At 37.6% G+C, this 20,828-nt stretch overlaps 1 protein-coding gene across 1 annotated transcript in view; it reads right to left on the bottom strand.

The window, feature by feature from the left end:
• The window catches only part of SCN7A (sodium voltage-gated channel alpha subunit 7), an 87,103-nt gene that overhangs the window by 27,868 nt on the left and 38,407 nt on the right, over positions 1-20,828 (bottom strand). The window contains exons 10-15 of the mRNA XM_080667300.1: positions 19,878-20,078; positions 12,202-12,298; positions 10,046-10,284; positions 8,792-8,965; positions 7,002-7,358; positions 1,005-1,433 (exon numbers count right to left, since the gene is read on the bottom strand). Coding sequence (XP_080523426.1) covers positions 1,005-1,433; positions 7,002-7,358; positions 8,792-8,965; positions 10,046-10,284; positions 12,202-12,298; positions 19,878-20,078 — 1,497 coding nt within the window. The remainder of the gene's footprint in view (positions 1-1,004; positions 1,434-7,001; positions 7,359-8,791; positions 8,966-10,045; positions 10,285-12,201; positions 12,299-19,877; positions 20,079-20,828) is intronic.

The raw sequence follows: 20,828 nt of genomic DNA, 5'->3' as shown, positions 1-20,828 counted from the left end.
ACACAAGATGGCCAGCACAGGAGGGCAGTTGAGAGGGGCCAAGCCTGCAAGGGAGGACAGTTGTGGGCGATCAGGCCAGCAGGGGAGGGCAGTTGGGGGCAATCAAGCCTGCAGGGGAGGGCAGTTAGGGGTGACCAAGCCGGCAGAGGAGGGAAGTTGGGGGCGACCAGGCCTGCATGGAAAGGCAGTTGGGAGGGACCCAGGCCTGCAGAGGAGGGCAGTTGGGGGTGACCCAGGCCTGCAGGGGAGGGCAGTTAGGGGAAAACAGGCTGGCAGGGGAGCAGTTAGGCATCAATCAGGCTGGCAGGGGAGTGGTTAGGGGGTGATCAGGATGGCAGGCAGAAGCAGTTAGGGGCAATCAGGAAGGCAGGCAGGTGAGCAGTTGGAAGCCAGCAGTCCTGGATTGTGAGAGGGATGTCCGACTGCCCGTTTAGGCCCAATCACAGGATTTCATGCACCGGGCCTCTAGTAATTTTATAATTATATTATCCAATTGTTGTGAAGTGCTTACTATATTATGGGCATTGTTATATGCACTACTGTTCTTAATCTTTCTATCTTTTATTATTTTTTCTTTTTTAAATATATCTTATTGATTTCAGTGAGAAAGAGAGAGGGAGAGAGATAGAAACATCAATGAGAGAGAATCATTGATTGGCTGCCTCCTGCATGCCCACAGAGGGATTGAGTCTGCAACACCTGCATGGACCCAGACCTGGGAAAAGAACCATGACCTTTTGGTTCATAGGTCAACGCTCAACCACTAAGCCAGTCTGGCTGGGAAATCTTTCTTTCTATTAGAAATAGAAACAATTTCATCCTGATCTGTAAACTGAAGTTTATAAAGTTTAAACAGCTTGATCAGGATCATAAAATCAGGAGACAAGAGTGCTGTTGCTAGTATTGAATGGGTAATCTAACTCTGAACCTTCAGTGCTGATTCACCTTCTTATCAACAATGCCCTAAATTAATAACAAGCAATCCAGATATTGAAATATCTTACCTCTTTGCTGCTGCCGTAACCTGACTTGCTCTGAATCTCCTTATTATCCAGATTTTCTATATCAGATTCTCCGGAAGCAATTGGTACCGTTTCAGAGGCACTAGGACTGGGGAGAAGTGACTGACTCTCATTCTCAGTCACGGTGGTTTTCTCTGTGCCACTGATTTTTCCCTTGTCCTTGAGGGCATCTTCAGTGTTGCTCAATTCAGAAAGGGTATGGTCAGAAATATTCTCTTTAACATTTACATTGTCCACTGTGTCCTTGGGAACATTTAGTCTTTTACATAATATTTTAGAAAGCACAAAGCATATTCCTTTTTTAATTCTTGCCATTGCACGCTGGAGATTTTTGGCTTCTTCATTCTCTGCATGTGTTGCAGCATTGCATGAGCTAAAGGAGCTCACCAAAGCCAGAAACAGGTAAAATATCTAAATGAAGACGTAAATGAGGTTAAGTGTATCTCATTTTTTGTTTCTCTTTAAACAATAAAAAATTCTTTAAAAAGGCTGACCTGAGATCTGAAAACAGCATATTAACTACAATACTATTCAGTTCTTACTCATCTACAATGGGTCAGGTGCTATACTAGAGATTTGTATAGCTAGAACTCAACTGAAGGTCACAACATTCTATGAAATATTTCTCTTTTCTAGAGGAAACAGGCAAGTTTTGTAGATGTTACATATCAAAGGTCACACAGATTGAATTCAAGTCTGTCTTATTTTAAAGCTTGTTTTCTTTTACTGAGCCAAGCTACCTCCGACAAGGTGAGAAAATGAATTGCTACTCAAAGTGGCTGACTTCAGTTCTACCCAGATGTATAATGACATCTTTTTGGATTCTGCAAACTCATAAGGAATCTCACTGGGAGGCAACTACTCCTGGTTCTGTGGCCCACATCTAATACTTCTTGACCCATACAAGCATAGTGTTTGGGTAGGTTAATTGATTATTTTTAGTAATAATTTTGGCCAAATAAGAAAGAGACAAATGATAGAAAAATTATTATTAATACTTGCAAATTATTCAAACTCTATGATAATATATATTTTGATTTTACTATCACTAAGAAATATGATCTAAGTATGTTCAGTTTCCAGAGAATCCGATTTTTATCTTGTTTATAGTTATAAGGTATAGATGATGTTTTTGGATTCTAGTGTTGAAGATTAACATCAATTATTCTCTTAGAGTTAAAGTAATAATTTGAGCATAATTACCTATTATGGAAGATTCCTCTTCTTTCTTCAGATATATAAGCCTAAGAGTTAGTTCATTTTATGCTTTACATATTATTTTAGAGCGCAAAGTTCAAATGGCATGCATTATGTTTAAGAATATATATATACATACACATCCTATATAATAAAAGAGTAATATGCAAATTGACCATCACTGCAACACACAAGATGGCTGCCCCTATGTGGTCAAAGATGGCTGCCCCCATGTGGACAGAAGAGAGCTGCCACAAGATGCCCAGTAGGGGAGGGCAGTTGGGAGGGACCAGGTCTGCAAGGGAGGGCAGTTGTGGGTGATCAGGCCAGCAGGGGAGGGCAGTTGGGGGGGACCAGGCCTGCAGGGAAGGGCAGTTGGGGGGGACCAGGCCTGTAAGGGAGGGCAGTCAGGGGTGACCAGGCCTGCAGGGGAGGGCAGTTAGGGGCAATCAGGCTGGCAGGGGAGCAGTTAGGCATCATCAATCAGGCTGTCAGGGGAGTGGTTAGGGGGTGATCAGGCTGGCAGGCAGAAGTGGGTAGGGGAAATCAGGAAGGCAGGCAGGTGAGCAGTTGGGAGCCAGCAGTCCTGGATTGTGAGAGGGATGTCCAACTGTGTGTTTAGGCCCGATCCTACCGGGATCAGGCTTAAACGGGCAGTCGGACATCCCTCAAAGGGTCCCATATTGGAGAGGGTGCAGGCTAGGCGGAGGGACACATCCCTGTGCATGAATCATGCACCAGGCCTCTAGTATCTATATCTATATCTATATCTATATCTATATCTATATCTATATCTATATCTATATCTATATCTATATCTATATAGATATAGATATATAGTAATCCTCATTTAACATGATTCATAGGACCTTGAAAACTGTGACTTTAAGTAAAATAACATAAAACCAAATTTAACATAGGCTAATTGGTATAAATAAAAGCTAAGTTCCTATACCATATTTCTGGTCACAAAACATCACCAAACTTCTAAGTAAAGATCCAAAACATTTCTACTAGTAAATAATAAAATAAATGTGAGCTATACACACATTTAAGATATATTAATAAAAACAAGTAAGACAATTATTTTCCAACCCACTTATTCTACTTCAGGGTCATGGATGGGTGGCTGAAACAACATTAAGTGAAATGACATTATTGAAGGAACTGCTGTATATATAACTTACACAACGCTTTCCTGCCAGTGTTTCTGATTTTTTCAAACATTAAGATCTATTCTTTAAAAAAGTATACTGACAATTAATGTATATATAAAATAAAATAAGTCTATGAAGATCTCCAAACACTCATTTGTTAAAACTTCTCTCAGAATTCTGTATCTATGTGAAGAGATGAAGTTCTCAGATACTCGAATTACTGTCTTTCTCCTGCATTTACACACCTAAGAAAACATGAACTGTTCTCCATATAGTGTTCAGTCCTAACAGACTGCTTGTACTTCCTTATACCTATATCTTCATATATATGTAGGAATAAAGGTCAAGTAAGACCCAAATGGAAAATTAAAATATTATTGCAAATATTGTCATCACATAGATAATCATAATCTTCACAATATTTTGGTGGAGCAATAAAATGTGGATGGCTCAAAATTGGAAATTTCTTACAAGTGATGATATCTGAATAACTGATATATTTTCTGTCAGAGAACCTCCAATGGCGGAGTCTCTGAGGGCAAACTGAAAGTAAAAAACAACACATAACTGAAAATACAATGATCAAATGCCAATATCCCCTGAGATTCATGTGATTGTTCTCACATGAGTGCCTCACTTGACAAGCTCAATGAATCCTTACCAGTGTAAGAACTTCACTATTAACCTCTGTCATCCTCAAAGGACAATAAGTTCAGGATGTAAAAGAGCAAGACCAAATATAATTTAAGGTGGTTGGTTGTTTCTTTCTCCCTCTCCCCTCCCCACTTCGTTTGGTTAAGTATTAGGCATGGTGACAAATAAGAAAAGGGTGTTAGGTAAGCATTTCATGACTATAAGCTTCATAAGAGCAGGAACCACATTTTCTCTTAAGTAGACAACTAGCACAATGTGAATCACAACGTTAGTGATAAATAAATACATGTTGAAAATGAATTAATTGTAGCCCTAACCAGTTTGGCTCAGTGGATAGAGCATCAGCCTGCGGACTGAAAGGTCCCAGGTTTGATTCCGGTCAAGGGCATGTACCTTGGTTGCGGGCACATCCCCAGTAGGGGGTGTGCAGGAGGCAGCTGATCGATGTTTCTCTCTCATCGATGTTTCTAACTCTCTCTCCCTCTCCCTTCCTCTCTGTAAAAAATCAATAAAATATATTTTTTTTAAAAAGAAAATGAATTAATTGTAGAATAAATGAAAGAATAGATTTTGTGTCAGAATTTGAACAAGAAAAATTATGCTACAACAATTATATTTTTAAGAGCTTACAATCTAAGATTTTTTATATAATAGATACACACACACACAATTACCCACACACACATGTACATGCATACATACATATGCACTAGGAATGTCACGTATGAAAATAAAGTTCAAAATACTCTGGAATTTTGGTACAAATGAAGAACTTTTACACTGTAGAGTGCTTCTGCTTTGTTCAAGTGTGCTCTGAACTTAGTAAAATAGCCTGGTCTCTTGAAGGATTAAAAAGGAAAAACAGGATGTGTAAATGACCAAAGCTATGGAGGATTGATGACCTCTTCTAACTTGAGGATTAATAAAGAAGGAAGGGGGAAAAACGTAAATTATATTATATAAACTTAGCATTACTTTTTTTCAGTCACAGTGTTATAATGAGAGTCAAAACACATATTTGCTGCTTTTGGGTTAAGAGATGAAAGGTGAAACAATATATGTAAAACAAAATAGTGGAGTCTAACTTATCAGGTTATTATTATTTTTTTTAGTCTTTTGGGAAATGTACTTAATCTCTATAATTTATGAGAAAAAAGCAAATATGTGAGTCCTATTTTTCTCCTGTAATAAAATTTTCTTTTATAAGCCATTCCTTTTTCTTAGAAACAGTAAAAGCTACTTACTCAATTCATGTAGCACCACTTCAATGATGTTTAAAAGTGAAAGCTTTCTCTCTTAGTTAATTAATGCATAACAGTTTTATAGAACAGAGGTTTTCAAACCTTGCTGCACAATTTAATCAAATAAAGATTCCTAAAAAATCCTGATGCCCGTGTATCAATAAAATCAGGATCTTTGGGAATGGATCCAAGACATTATATTTTTATTAATTCTTCAGGTAATTCCAATGTACATCTAAGTTTGACAATTAGTGTTATGCATAAGTGGTTTTTAAAATCTAATGTGCATAAAAATCACCTGTGGATATTGTTAAAATACAGATTCTGCTCCCATAGGTCTGGGTGGGTTTTGAGAGTCTGCATTGATAACTAACCCCCACATGATGCCAATGCTACTTTGAGTAGCAAGGTTATAAACTAGTGCTATCTAATAGAAATGTGATGCATGTGACATTTTTCAGTAGCCACAAAGCATAAACAAAAACAGTTAAAATTAATCTACTAACATTTAATTAAACATATAAGATATTTTAAAATGCAATTCAATAAAAATCTTCTATATATATATATATAAAACCCTAATATGCAAATAGACCGAATGGTGGAACAACCGAACAACCAGTCGCTATGACATGCGCTGACCACCAGGGGGCACACATGGAACATGGCAGGCGTCAGTCGCAGCAGGATGGTAGAGCAGGTGAGCGGGTACACCAGACCAAAACAAGGCACCAGTTGCTGTCATAAGGGCGAGCCTCTGGTGGTTACTGAAAATTCTTTGCTCCCAGGTGCCGTGGTCCCGTCCGGTGCTCGCACCTGCTGCCAACACTGGCCCCGCTCACACCTGCTGCCAGCATCAGGCACCAGTCCTGATCACTGGCACCGTCAGCAGGTGCGAGTGGTGGCTGCTGGCCCGATTGCCTCTCAGGGCTTCTCCACCTACCCCTGCTCATGAGTGGCGTTTGGGCCAGCACCGGCCGCTGCTCATACCCACTGCCAGCACCGGAGCCGCCACTCCCACCCACTGCTGGCGCTGGCCCCACTCACACCTGCAGCCAGTGCTGGAGCTGCTGCTTGCACCTGCTGTTGGTGCCCAGCACCAGTCCCGATCACTCAGCACCATCAGCGGGTGTGAGCAGCAGCTGCTGGCCCGATCACCCCTCAGGGCTTCTCCACCTCGCCCTGCTCCTGAGGGGTGATCGGGGCCGGCAGCTGATGCTCGCACCCACTGACGGCACTGGCCCCTCTCGCACCCACTCCTGGTGCCAGCCCCAATTGCGGGTGCATGCAGGGCTGGAACTGTTAGCCTGTGGGAGCCACAGTGGCAGGAGCAGGGTTGCTGGCAAACAGGGGACCAGGGGCCGTGGTGGGAGGTGCTGGGCAGGGGCACAGAGGATGGGCTGAGACCTGCCCCTGTGCCCACTGCAGCCTCAAGGCCCTCAGTTACTTTCAAGGTACACGAATTCATGAACCAGGCTCCTAGTTATTAATAAAGTAACTTACATACTTTTTTGGGTAAGACTTAAAATCCAGTGGAAAGTTTCACACTTGGGGCATAGCTCAAATTAGGCCACTCATATTTCAACTGATCAATAGCCACATGTGGCTAGGTGGCACCACATTGGGCAGCACAGTTATAGATCATTGGATCCCAGGAATCCACATCATGAAAATATTAGACTATATTACAACAGTTTCCTAAGGAAAATTTAAAAGCATGGGTTACTTACCAAAAAGTTTCCAATTGAAATGACCATCATGTAAAAAGGAACACAACTGAATTGGCCTGCTATGTCAAAGCAATCCCATAGAGTCTCTATCCACTCTCCACAGAGAATCCGGAACACATTCAGAAAGGAGTGGAAAAAGTCCATCATGTGCCAGCGTGGAAGTTGACAGTCTTTGTCTAAGTTGTAGACATATGCTTTGTAACACAAACCAAGCAGCCTTGTGCCAACCACAGCAGAGAAGAACAGGAATGTGAACAACAGCAGGATCAAGTCATTCAGGGCCACCAGTGACTTTATAAGAGTCAGCTTCAGAATCTCAAATGTTGGCCAGTATTTCCCCAACTTGAAAATTCGCAACTAATAGAGCAAATGTAAAAAACAGGAACAAGAAACAAAATACAAAAAAAACTTGGTTATTATTTATTATGTTATACATTTAAAATCTGTATCAGCAATATACATATTCAAATATATAGTATTTAATGTACTATTCTGTTTTGAACCTTTTAATATTAACCACTAACAATTCGCTTTATGAATAATTCTTAATACAAAGCATACATATTCTATAATTATTTACTCACAATTCATACATATTGATCTGTCAATGCCCATTCAATATTATATTATATTTACTGTAGCTATATGTTTTAATATCTGGTAGGGCAACTGTCCCTTCTGTTTTACTTTTCACACTATACGGGTATTTTCCCACATTCTGACATGCAGATGATATTGAAAAAAAAAAAAACAACTGTCATTTTCCACTGAATTCCATTGAAGGTTCTATTGTGTGTTTTCCTTTTAAAGAAACACATTAAAGACCAAACACAACATTCCAGGTTTAGTTTGAATATTTCCCTTCTTTTCACTAATTTTTTTTAATTGGCACAGCACAGATTACCTTAACATTTTAGCCACTATACCTCAATGAACTTAGTCATCTAAAATCCACACATCATTTTTATGTGCACTATCTACTTTCTTTAACCTTTCCTAGTATGTGTGTGGCTTTCTGGATTAAAGAGCAGGACTTTACATTTATCCAAGTAAAACTTTATCATCTTTTATTCATTCTGTTACTAGCCTTTCAGATATTTTGATCCAATCTTTAATCACATTTTCTGCATTTCCCAGTCTTGTTTCTTACATAAACTTGATAACTACATCTTGATATTTTTCTCTCAGTCATTAGAAAAGTTTATGAATGAGGATTAAAACAGGTTGCTCTTGATCCCTGCTTCATTCCTTCAACTTGTTGCCAGAATGTGACAATATATTACTTATCAAATGCTTAATATTTCCATAAATACCATTCTAATAACATTATCACCTTATCTAGTTTTCTGATTCTTACCATCAACCTTCTTTGCATACATACTGATACTGACAATAATTTTTATAACAACATTCTGCTGGCCTGATTGCTGTTATATAAGGTTTTCTGCCCTGCATTTAGAAATACCTGGTTCCAGTTCCTTAGTTACACATTGACATTCAGCTTCTGGGGCTCTTCATTACCTTGCTCCTTAAAGCTGGCTCAGGACCCCTGCCCCTGCTTCCTAGAACTACATCTCATATTTGCTACATACTAGTATATGGCTTATTTCCTTGAATGCTTTGGTTAAATAATAGCATTAAAGACTGCATACTTTTTCCCGAGGCAGTATTAACTCATGTAATATTCCAAATGTCCCAATGGTATTTCTATTACTATTCTTTCATTTTATGTTTGAGAAAACTGAGATAAATATTCATAAAATAAAATTTAGGTCTTGGATTCTACTTACCACCCTGAGTAATCGAAAAGCATCCAGTCCATGAATATTCGCTAGAAAAAGTTCTGCTAAACCAAGGAACACAATTGCACTATCATAAATATTCCAGCCTACTTGGAAATACCCATATGGATGCATGGCAATTATTTTTAAAATCATTTCTGTTGTGAAAATTCCAATGAAAACCTAAATAAAAACAAAACACATGGATGAGAACATGATTGCAATGGCTCTTTGGAACCCTCATGCACAGAAACCGTATCTTTTTAAAGCCACAATCCTCACAGTTCTGTCTATTACAATAGACTCATACGTTTTATTTAATAATCTAATATTAAACACTGTATACAAAACCATCAATTACTTTTTAAAGCTAGTCTGGAAGAAAATAAAAGAATATTTGTGGGTAAAAAATCTTTTCGTTTTGAATAGTTTCTTTTGGTATATGGAATATTTGTTAAGATATTTAATTTTTCAACTTGCAAAAGAATAAAAGAAGTACATATATGATCCATAAATAAACAGAATGAAGCTATGAAAACTGTCTTTTGAAAACTATATTGGAAGAAATAACTAAATTGTGGGTTTGGTATCAAGTAAATGTATAATTCAAAATTGGTAGCAAAATGGCTGTTTGTATGAATAACAACCAACTAACCAATAACAACTTAATAAAAGGGAAAAAAATTAAACACTATATATTTGCTTGAATGTGACTTGTTTTTAAATTCATACAAATCTGTTTTGCATTTTGCATTGTATGGAATGAAAAAGATAGGTGAATCCCAACAATACCTTGCAAAGGATAAGCTCCAATCTAAGGCAAAGACAGGTGGTGAGAGCAGACAGGGTCAGGTGCAGTTGCAGTCAAGATTCAGAATCAGGTATCAGTGAAGAACATGTGTCTGTTATTTGACTTCTACCCTATTCTGATCTATGGGGATATGGTACCCAAGAGAAGGTATACTTGGGAAAGGAGAGGAAAGGAATAATTTCCACTTAACATGACTGCTAAGCAGCTGGTGAGAAATCACAAATTTAAATGGCAGATTTTTAAACTCTAGGTATAAACCTATTCAGTGTTAAGGACATTTACAAAGCAGGGCTGGGGACGGTGAAGTGGGGAAGCATGAACACAATATTTTATCTTGTGCTTATATAATATGCATTTGCAACATATTAAAGTTATAAAATAAATTAATGAAATAATGACAACTAAAAAAGATTGAAACTGGAAATGAAAGTAACATAGAATAAGGGCCTTACCAGATTTCCAATGCTGAGGATATTGGATGTTGCTGCACTCATTGGATAACATTCCATGGCCAAAAAATATATGTTCAGAATTATGCATATTGTGAGAAAAAGATCAGTAAATGGATGCATCATAATCACATGGACAAACTCTTTCAACTTTACCCAACAGGGAGAACAATTCCAAATCAAGAAAATTTTAGCAAATTTATACCAACACAATGGACATCTCTTCTGAGATTTTTTATGCTCTGCAATGAAAGAATAGTAACGTGCAACTTTAGAAAATTGCCTAAGTATAACTAATAGGAAATGCTGACTTTTGCATGTACTAGCAAAAAGAGGTTTGAAACTATACTTCTGATTTGGAATTAGCAAAAAAAGAGAAATATTTTATACTAATAAGCAGAACAAAGTAAATTTCCTCTATTTTTTTCATGGAAGCTGAATTAGACAAATGAAAATGAGACCAATGGAAGAAAAACATAGGAGTATCTGTCAAAAAAACAAATATGGAATATAGCTGAGAGCATTATGATTTATAATTCCTAGATTTATATACTTTACAAAATAATGCCCTTTAATATTGGCATAATAATGAGTTACTGATTGTATGTTTAAAAAACAGAGTCAATATAGAAAGGACCTTAATATATTAATTAATATATATATATATATATATATATATATCTCCTATCTAATAAAAGCATAATATGCAAATTAACCATCACTCTGCTACACCCACAAGCCATGCCCACCAGCCAATCAGGAGCTAGTATGCAAATTAACCCAACCAAGATGGCTATGGCCATGGAGCGAGCAGAAGGCTTGGGTTTCCCTGGCAATGGAGGAAGACAAGCTTTCCACACACCCTGGCAGGCCCAGGCCGCCACTCAAACCTCAAAGTTTCAATTACAGAAGATCAATAAATCCCAACAAAAATGGCAGCAGCCATGGAGCTGGTTAGAGCAGTAGGCTTGAGTTGCCCCTGGCGATGGAGGAAGCCAAGCTTCCACAGCCCTGGCCTGCCTTGGCCTCCACTCAAGGCTACAAAGTTTCAATTATAGAAGATAAATAAATCCCAGATACCAGGGCCTCTGCTTGGGTCACCAGGGGGACGTGGCCGGCCTGCAAACCACCACAGGCCCCTCACCCAGGCCACCCCATGCCCCAAGGGAACCCCCACCCTGATCCGGGACACCCTTCAGGGCAAACCAGCTGGGCCCCACCCTTGCACCAGGCCTCTATCCTATCTAATAAAAGAGTAATATGAAAATTGACCATCACTCCATCACACAAGATGGCTGCCCCCATGTGGACACAAGATGGCTGCCACAAGATGGCCAGCAGGGAAGGGCAGTTGGGAGAGACCAGGCCTGCAAGGGAGGGCAGTTGTGGGTGATCAGGCCAGCAAGGGAGGGCCGTTGGGGGCCATCAAGCCTGCAGGAGAGGGCAGTTGGGGGCGATCAAGCCTACAGGAGAGGGCAGTTAGGGATGATCAGGCTGGCAGAGGAGGAAAGTTGGGGGTGACCGGGCCTGCAGGGAAGGGCAGTTGGGGGGGGGGGACCCAGGCCTGCAGGGGAGGGCAGTTAGGGGTGACCAGGCCTGCAGGGGAGGGCAGTTAGGGGCAAACAGACTGGCACGGGAACAGTTAGGCATCAATCAGTCTGTCAGGGGAGTGGTTAGGGATGATCAGGCTGGCAGGCAGAAGTGGTTAGGGGCAATCAGGAAGGCAGGCAGGCGAGCAGTTGGGAGCCAGCAGTCCTGGATTGTGAGGGGTCCCAGATTGGAGAGGGTGCAGGCTGGGCTGAGGGATACACCCTCCCATGCACGAATTTCATGCACCGGGCCTCTAGTATACCCATACCCATACACACACACACACACACACACACACACACACACACATTCAAGCTTTATTTTTAGTTATAAGTTGCCACTTCTATGTAACTTTCAATGTTAAAAATAATTATTTAGCCCTCTAGTAACCCTTTCTAACGTTTAAAACACTATGTTTATGGAATTTTCTAAATTGTTCATCCTAATATTCTCATGTTATTCCTTAAATTTTACTTATCATATAAAATTTTGAAGTCATTATAAAATTTCTTTAAAAGTGAATCTTATGAATAGTACCTTTGATAGTGTCTAAATATTTTTTACTTTACCTTCTTTATGTCTGATAGTAGCATCATCCAACATATCCAAAGAAGTGATCATAGAAGTTGGTGATCTTTTCTTCATTTCTATTTGTGTGGTCTTGGCCTGAAAAGAAACTTGATGAGTATAATACTGAATTCTTCCCAAGATTACAACTATAAGAAAGTTTACAACCTCTTCACATATGCTGATTTTTACTTCCAGAAACTTAACTTTTTCTTTTGGAAAATACATATAACTTGCAACTTGACAAAATAATTGTATCCTATGAGGTCAACTATAAAAAGAGTAAATCAGAGAATGATAGTGGTATTACCCATATTTGACAAATAATTCAATGTATAGTTTAGCATTATTGTGAAATATCCAATTGGTAAGCATGCTATTGAATAGCAACAGTGTTCCTCTAACACAGGGATGGGGAATGTCTGGCCCCTGGGCCATATAAGGCCCATGAAATTATTTGGTCTGGCCCTGCCAAGGCATTAGGAGTGAGTTAATTAAATGTTTGCCAAAATATAGCAGGCTAATTTTTAAGTTGATAATTTTGTATGACCCGCGAATGATGTTATAAATATCCAAATGACCCTTGGCAGAAAAAAGGTTCCCCACCCCTGCTCTAACATCTTAAATATCTTTCCTTGAGACTATGTTAACAATATAACTTTGCATATTCTCTTGACAAAATAAACGACTTGGTTTTGTAACAATGAAATAAGTCTGGAAGAATATCAAGTAATAGATAAATTTTTTAAAATTGCATTGTTAGAACATATATGATAATTCCACAAAGGAATCACTTCTTTCTGTCTCTCATGTCTCTTGAATAACAGCTTTAAGGTACCCTCTTCTTTGCTGATGTGGCTACATAGGGTTAAAAAGAATCCTTGCATTGAAAAGGCACTCACAACTCCTAACTTTGATGTCAAGATTATAACTTGTACACATTCAGTATTACAAATATAGCTCAAGATGTTTCTAGTGACCATGTATAAACTTTGTAATTGGATTTAAACTGTAAGAAATTCATAATGGGTAATGATATTACACCACAGATTTCCCAAGAGTTTTCACATTTGGCATACACAGAGAATAATAATATTTATCTATTTGTTAACTTGGGATAAATAGGTGAAGCTACTCTTGCATAGAAGTAACTATCCATGTTTAAAAAGCAGAGTCAATATAGAGAGGACCTTAATATATTAATTACATATATATGGGTATAACATATATATATATATAATGTTATACCCATATATATGTAATTACATACACACAGCTTGGAATACTCCCACCTTAACACTGAGAGAATCAGTAGTTGAGACTCACCAATAACCCATACACAATACACTCAGGTTGGCAAGTTCTGCTGTGGTCTATCTGAAGAGGCATAATAGATATGAAAGGAATCACATTCATCTCACTCAATACCAATCAAATCCCCTCTAATTTCACAAATAGTGGTGAAAACCTGTTGTATTTCATACTGAATTCCACTGGCAGATTCTGCAGGTCTACAAATCTTGGTTTGCTCCCCGCCCCCTTTTTTTAACTCAAAAAGTAAGCTAAAAACTGAGGATGCCAGTTTAATGTATTTACTTAAACTATGATCATTTAAGAAATTATTTTAGCTGACATAAAATATAAGTTATAAATTATACAATTCCAAATTTCCATGAAATAAAAAAATACATAAGCATACCTTTTTCCTGTTACTAAGATCTGACAAGGATTTCCCAAGTGTATCTTCATGAAGCTGATACTTTGGTGATATAGGGAATAATATCTTTCACTATGCTCTTAATATAGAGAAATTACTTCCCCTAGAGTTATTTCTGACAGTGACAATGATTCATGGAATCACACCAAGGAGCAAGTCAGTAAAGACAGTCTTCTGCGTGCGGAATGGAGGGATGGAGTGGGGAGAATAATAATGTTATTGTTCATATAGTCAATGCCAAATTTCTACTAATGTGGGTTGAATATGGATGTATTTTAGAATACAAAATGAACAAATTGAGCTAAAAATAGTAAATGAACACCCATGTGTGGGCCAACTCTTGAGGATACAGCTATTTATAATGCAAATTGAGAGGATCATAACAGTAACTCCTTTTTGGAAGTTTAAGAGTTAATAAGGGCATATGCCTGAATTTTAGACAATTCAATGTAAAAATTAGACTGGGAAAAGGGACCATGTTTCTCATAACTGGTTTAAATTTTCTCTGGAGGGAGGTGTGAATAAGGAAGAAAGAACACAGTCATATTTCTGGCATTAAGCAACAAATACCTGAAGTGTTCATGTTGGACTCAGACTTTCTCTCTTTATTGCAGCCACACTGACCCTGTTTTCTCTCCCTATATAGCATGATCATTCCTCAGATCTCAACTCAAGTAACAGTTCCTCATAAAAACCTTTTCTGACTCAGAGAAATGCTTTATTAGTCTCTCAAAGCAGCATATTTCTCTCTTTATAGTTACAGGTGTTTTTTTCTTGGAGAGAATAATAAAGTCAACCACCAGAAACCCAATATTCAGCTTCAACAATTAATAACACTCTACCCTTCATTTATATTATTCATCCAACTTTCTTTCTGAAAGATTTAAAATCAAATTTTAAAATTTTTTCTTATTTTTCAATTATAGTTGACATTCAATATTCTATTAGTTTCAGGTACACAGCTTAGTGGTTATACATTTACATAATTTACAAAGTGATCACTTTTTAAATCTAGTACCCACCTGGCACCATAGTTATTACAATATTATTAATTATACTTCCTATGCTATACTTTACATCCCCATGACTATTCTGTAGCTACCAATTTGTACTTAATCCTTTCACCATTTTTTACCCAGCCCTCCAACACCTCTCCCATCTGGCTACATCTGTTTCTGTTTTGTTTGTTCATTTGTTTTGTTCCTTAGATTTCACATATAAGATAAATCACGTGACAAAGCATTTGTCTTTCTCTGTCTGACAGAATAAGCTTTTTAAGAAACATAATCACAACACCATTATCATCAGCAGCAAAATTAGTAATTCCTTAATATTATCCAATACCCAGACCATGCTCAATTTTCTTTCATTGGTCAGAAACATTCTATTTTAGTTGACTTGTTCCAATAAAAATACAAATAAGATCTACATATTGCACTTGTTGATGTCCATTGACTATATTGAGATTTTAATTTATTTTTTCTTATGTGATTTATTTGTTGATGATACTTGTTCACTTATTCTGTAGAATTCTCCACATTCTTTGTTTGACAGATTATGTCCATTTAGTGTAATTTAATCTGTTCTTCTCTCTCCTACTGTCCCTGGAAAAAGATAGATCTAGAGGCTTATTAGACTTAGCTCAAATTTTGGAAAATAATTTATTGTATGTGGTGTTTTAAGTTTCCTATTTCATAACATCAGGAAAGACATAATGACTGGTGGTCCTAGAGTTACAATTTTGTGTCATAATAAGTTTATAGTTTATCTACCCACTAGTTCATTAGCTTCATGAAGATAGGTACTATATTTGTATCTATTGAAGTTTATTTTTAATCTTCAGTGTTTTGTACAATGCCTAGCACGTAGCAGATTGACAATAATGTGTTATTTAACTGGATAGATGAGTTATAGAAATGTCAGTTTAGATGGGCCAATAATTTGAAAATATTTATAATCCTGCAGTTGTATATATCTGATTCTTTTCCTGAGGTTTTGCCAGTAACTGAGAATTTATAGAAAAGATTTACTTGCAAATTGTGCAATTGATGGAACAATACTGTTTCAGCATTGAAACAATTAAGTAAAGTGGTGAACACTAGGCTCTCTTCCTATGTATTGAGAAATCAAATACTAATAATTATAGATTTATTGCAACTAGAACTCCTCAATGAGGATTACATCTGAGGATTCATGAAGGCACTCATGTGTCTGGTACATAACTGATGACCAATAAGCGTTATTTGTTATAATTGTTATTATTATTTTAAACTTCCCTAAAACGGGACATAGTCAGTGACTTAGAATTTTATGTTGATGAAGTATTCTCCATATGAACTGCTGTGCCTTTTTGCATTTGTTTTCTTGTGTTCCCTATAATTAGTCATTAACATTTTTCAGTTGCTTAGTATATTCTGAGAAGTGCCAAGCACTTAACATGAATTTATTGCATTTGAATCTTATAATAACCTATGCGACAGATGCATACTATAGATTTTTACATATTACAGATAAAGAAGCTGAAGTTTAGAAAAATTAACGGAACTGGCAATACATCCATTAAATGACTAAAATGGACTGAAAAACTGAGCTGTTAGCCAATATGATCTTGTGCTTTCCTGTAATGGGAGAATATGAAGCATCTAAACACTCTCCAGATAATATCAACATTGGAATCTGACTAGTCTTCATTCAGATGGGTCACCTAAAGTATCCTCAGTATGTTCCATGTTAAGTTCTCCCACCAGTGTTTTCTTATGTATAAATCAAAAAAGAAAAGAAATCTTGTGAAAATGTTTTTCACTCTCACTTCTTGGAAAACCTTTGCATGACAAAATGTTCTAGTACTCTTCCAAGAAAAGAAATCCTTTACAATTGGAATTTTTAATTAAAATCAGAAAGGCTTTGTGTGATCCAAAGCAGCCAAATGAATGAGGATATTGGAAAATTAGGAAATAATCCAAGTTCTTAAGCAGAGTTAATAGGGCATCTCATCCTGGGATAAGAGCAGTATTGTGCTCTTGGATACATTTGTGTGTTGCCCTTGACATTTGAAATGTCACTTCAAAAGAAATTACACATTCAACATATCATTCAGACCATAATCATTCAATTTTAAGGATCCAAGACTCATTTCTAGAAACAGAAAGCTTTTGTAATTTGTTTTTCTGTGACTTCCTCATGGGTGATATAATGGCTATACTCAATAGCCTCTTTTTATACATGTTTTCTTCATATGGTGTATAATTGCTTCTTGTTTCAATGGTATGTGTGTTATGGATCATGTACACATAAGTATCCTATATAATAAAGAATTAATATACTAATTAGACCAAACAGCAGAACGACCATCCAGGTGACCTTCCAGACGAAGCCGGGGCTGCAAGGGTCAAGCCCCTTGCATGAATTTTGTGCATCAGGCCTCTAGTCTATCAATAAGTTGTCATTCGGTATGATCCTGCATCATGTCACCCAGGCCCCACTATTTGGAATAATGACTTTCCTAGAGCTTCTTTATTGATAACTAGAGGCCTGGTGCATAAAATTCATGTATGAGTAGGGTCCCTAGGCTTGGGAGGCAATCAGGGCTGATAGGGGCCTTCTGGGAGCCGGCTGGGGCCTTCCTTCCCAAGCTGCCAGCTGCCAGCTGGGGCCTTCCTTCCCCCAGCTGCCAGCTGCCGACTGGGGCCTTCCTTTGTTCCACCCCACCCCCTGCTGGTCAATGCACGTCATAACAAGCAATTGAACTCCCGGTCTCCCGGTCGAACTCCTGAGGGGACACTTTGCATGTTAGCCTTTTATATAGAGAGATGACTTGATAAAAAGGATTACATATGTAGGTAAGTTAACATTTTCCCCTTTATGACTCAGGAAACTTTAGTATCCATGAACCTCCTAGCCAGCTTTACTAGGCATTTCAATTAGTGTCAGAGCATATAACTTGACCCTTTACTTTTCCCCATCTCTCCTATACTGAGGAGATAGAAGGGCTAAGCAGTCAGGGACAGGACCTTGGGGGAGGGAGAATAATGGGGAAGTCCTTGAATAACAGGACCTTACTGATGTGAATAGGATACAACTTTCTGACTGTACCACAGAGACAAACAAAAGGATCTAGAACTGACCCTAGCTAGGTGGAATTGCTAAGCCACCCAGCTGGGCGGGGAAAGAAGGGCACATGGGAGACATGAGCTTTAAAATGTATGGATGTTGCTAAAACAGGCAGCTTGCAGATTACCAATCACAGGGATGTTGCTAAGGCAGGATTATTTGAAAGCACTAATTAGGATCTAGCAAAGCATGTATCTACCCTACACAAAGAAGAACACACTCTTCTCTTCTCTCTCTAGCTTCTATGGCAGAGGATAGGTTCCTCTGTACCCTTGTGGCTTATGACTGTGTGGGACTCCACACGAGGACTAATGGACTTTAATTAGCTTGGATGCTGAACTACAACATGGAATGGAAGCTCTGGGCACTGGCCTACTTTTCGAACCCCAGATGCACCTTTTACAGGACTGGCTTGGGGTGCATGGAACTTTGGAACCTGAGACAAAGAAGCTTCATGAGTAACCTGCTTTGGGCCCCCTTCCTGCTGCCGCCTGCGGCAAGAAGTCCATCTACACTCAATAAACTTTGCCTCTGTTAACCATTTTTGTCCATGAATCCATTCTTCGGTTTTGCGAGACAACAGACTAGGACCAGAACAGAAAATTTGGCATCAATATGACAGGGTCCCTGGTATAGGGCCTTTCTATCATTTGTCAGCTCTCTCAATCTATCCTTTTTCCATCTAATAGAGAATGTAGTTTGAGGGATTTTCCCTCCAGTGTACACAATCTTTATTAGCAGGTGTCAAGAATACAAACTAGTAACAATTCCAGAAGAATCCAAAGGAGGCAGGACATGGCTCCTTTCCTCCAGGCTGAGGGCCTGTAACCAGACCAGTGGGGCAGAAGCACTTGGTTGTGGCCACCTTGGACCCAGCAGTCTTCAAACAAGATCCCCAGGGAAAAGGAGCAACATTGTCGAAGAGGTCTGGGCTGGGTACCATCATGGGCTGCTTGGCCTCTGCTCCCAGCACAGCTCAACAACTCCAGGTAGGGGTGTTAGGAGACTGGCTAAAACTATCCCTCTCCAAGCCAAGGAAGAGGTGTGAGGTTGCCAGCTCCTGTGGGATTTGAGCAAGCTACTTCTGGTTGTTGTCCTGGGTCCTGTTCTCCCATTTAGCCAACTTTACAGCACTATTTAGATTTTAAAAGATAAATTCCTACAACTTCTTTAATGCCACTTCTGTCATTTGTTTTGATTCATAAACCAAGTATTTTGCTAGGAAGCTAAAAATTTGAAAATGTATTCAAACACACTAAAATCATCAAAAATTAGAGTACACCCTTATTAAATCTTACTAATCATGGATTTAATTATTTCATGAATAAAATAATTCATATATCATGATGCATAGTGCATTTCCTCTTGAAGGAGCTAGAAAGCCAATAAAGTAATTTTTTTCTCCTTTTACAAATTCAGTCCTGTACGTTTATCCATGCTATTAGTACTTTGTTATTTCTGTTATGGAAGACATTATCACTTTGAGTTGATCACCAAATTTTTCCAAATTATGATGTGCTATTTGAAGCAAGTCTGAATTAATAAACTATAGCTGCATTGTGGGAAGTCAAGTTTAAATATATATGTATATAGTTTATCAGCAGCAGTAATACATGTTTTGGAACAAAAATGTATAAATTAATGAAATATTTATAGGTATTGGCTTTTCTTACCATAGTGCACTCAGGAAAGAATGTTATGTAGCAAAAAAAAAAAAAATGCTCTTATCAAAATCACTTTCAATCTTCTTATCATGCACCACACACATATTGAGGATCTAGCAATATACTCTAAGATCTTAAGAAGATAACTCAAATTCTGTGATTCTAAGAAGCATTTTAAAAATTATACCTCAGCTGCTTCATTTTCTTCTTGAAGTAAAGTGTGCTGAAATTCTGTTTCAATCTTCTTAGTTTTTTCAGCAGCTGTCCGTTTTTCTTCTTCATAGGACATTGCAAGTATGCCCAAAAACAAACTTGTCATGTAAAAGGCAAACCAAAAACTTATTATAATAAAAAATATCATGTAGACCTTTCCAGAAGCATAAAGAATCTAAGGAGAGGTGGAAAACAGGACAAAAAAGGAAAATGTTATTTGTCTTCCTGTAATCTTCTTTTTAAAAATAAAAATGAAGTTTTTTGTGAAAATAATAGTCATAAGTGAAATGTAATCACAAGACAGTTCAAGTACTGGCTCTATGTGGAAAAATAAGCAAAATGAACTTCAACTTTAGACTTATCTAAGGTATAAAATATATAGTACAAAACCAAAGAAAGATTTGAGTAATTTAATTAATTTAGGGTAAGCATTTGACTTTTATGTTTTCATTAATAAAGAAAACATAGTGAAAGAAAAAAATTGTCATCTCCCAATAAAGAAAGCTGGATGATCTAAATATGAAAGATTATTTTCTTTGCAATGGAATCTTTAAATATATGAAATTTAATAAAGTTAGAGAACATTTAGAGATTACTTTCTTCTAATAATTACTTTATGGAAATATTACAACAAAATCCAAAATTAGGTATTCAAAGGGATGGGGAACAGAAATATTTCTGTACCTGTCAGAATATCTATTTGGTAAAGAACTTTAATCACAAGGGAAAGACATATAACTCACTTACATGTATTCATTTATAGATAGAAAAATACTAAATTTTAGATTTCCAAACTAAGCATTAACTAGTTTTTATTTCATAAGTACCTAAGACAGATCTTAAAATTAAAAAATTTAGAAAATTATAAGTAGACATTACAAATCCAAAATATAGTCCACTGATTTATCCTCCTCGTTAAAAATAT

Source organism: Plecotus auritus (genome assembly GCF_963455305.1).
Source record: "Plecotus auritus genome assembly, chromosome: 5".
NCBI lineage: Eukaryota > Metazoa > Chordata > Mammalia > Chiroptera > Vespertilionidae > Plecotus > Plecotus auritus.
The sequence above is the reverse complement of the archived record's forward strand: the minus strand, read 5'-3'. Positions and strand labels throughout refer to the sequence as shown.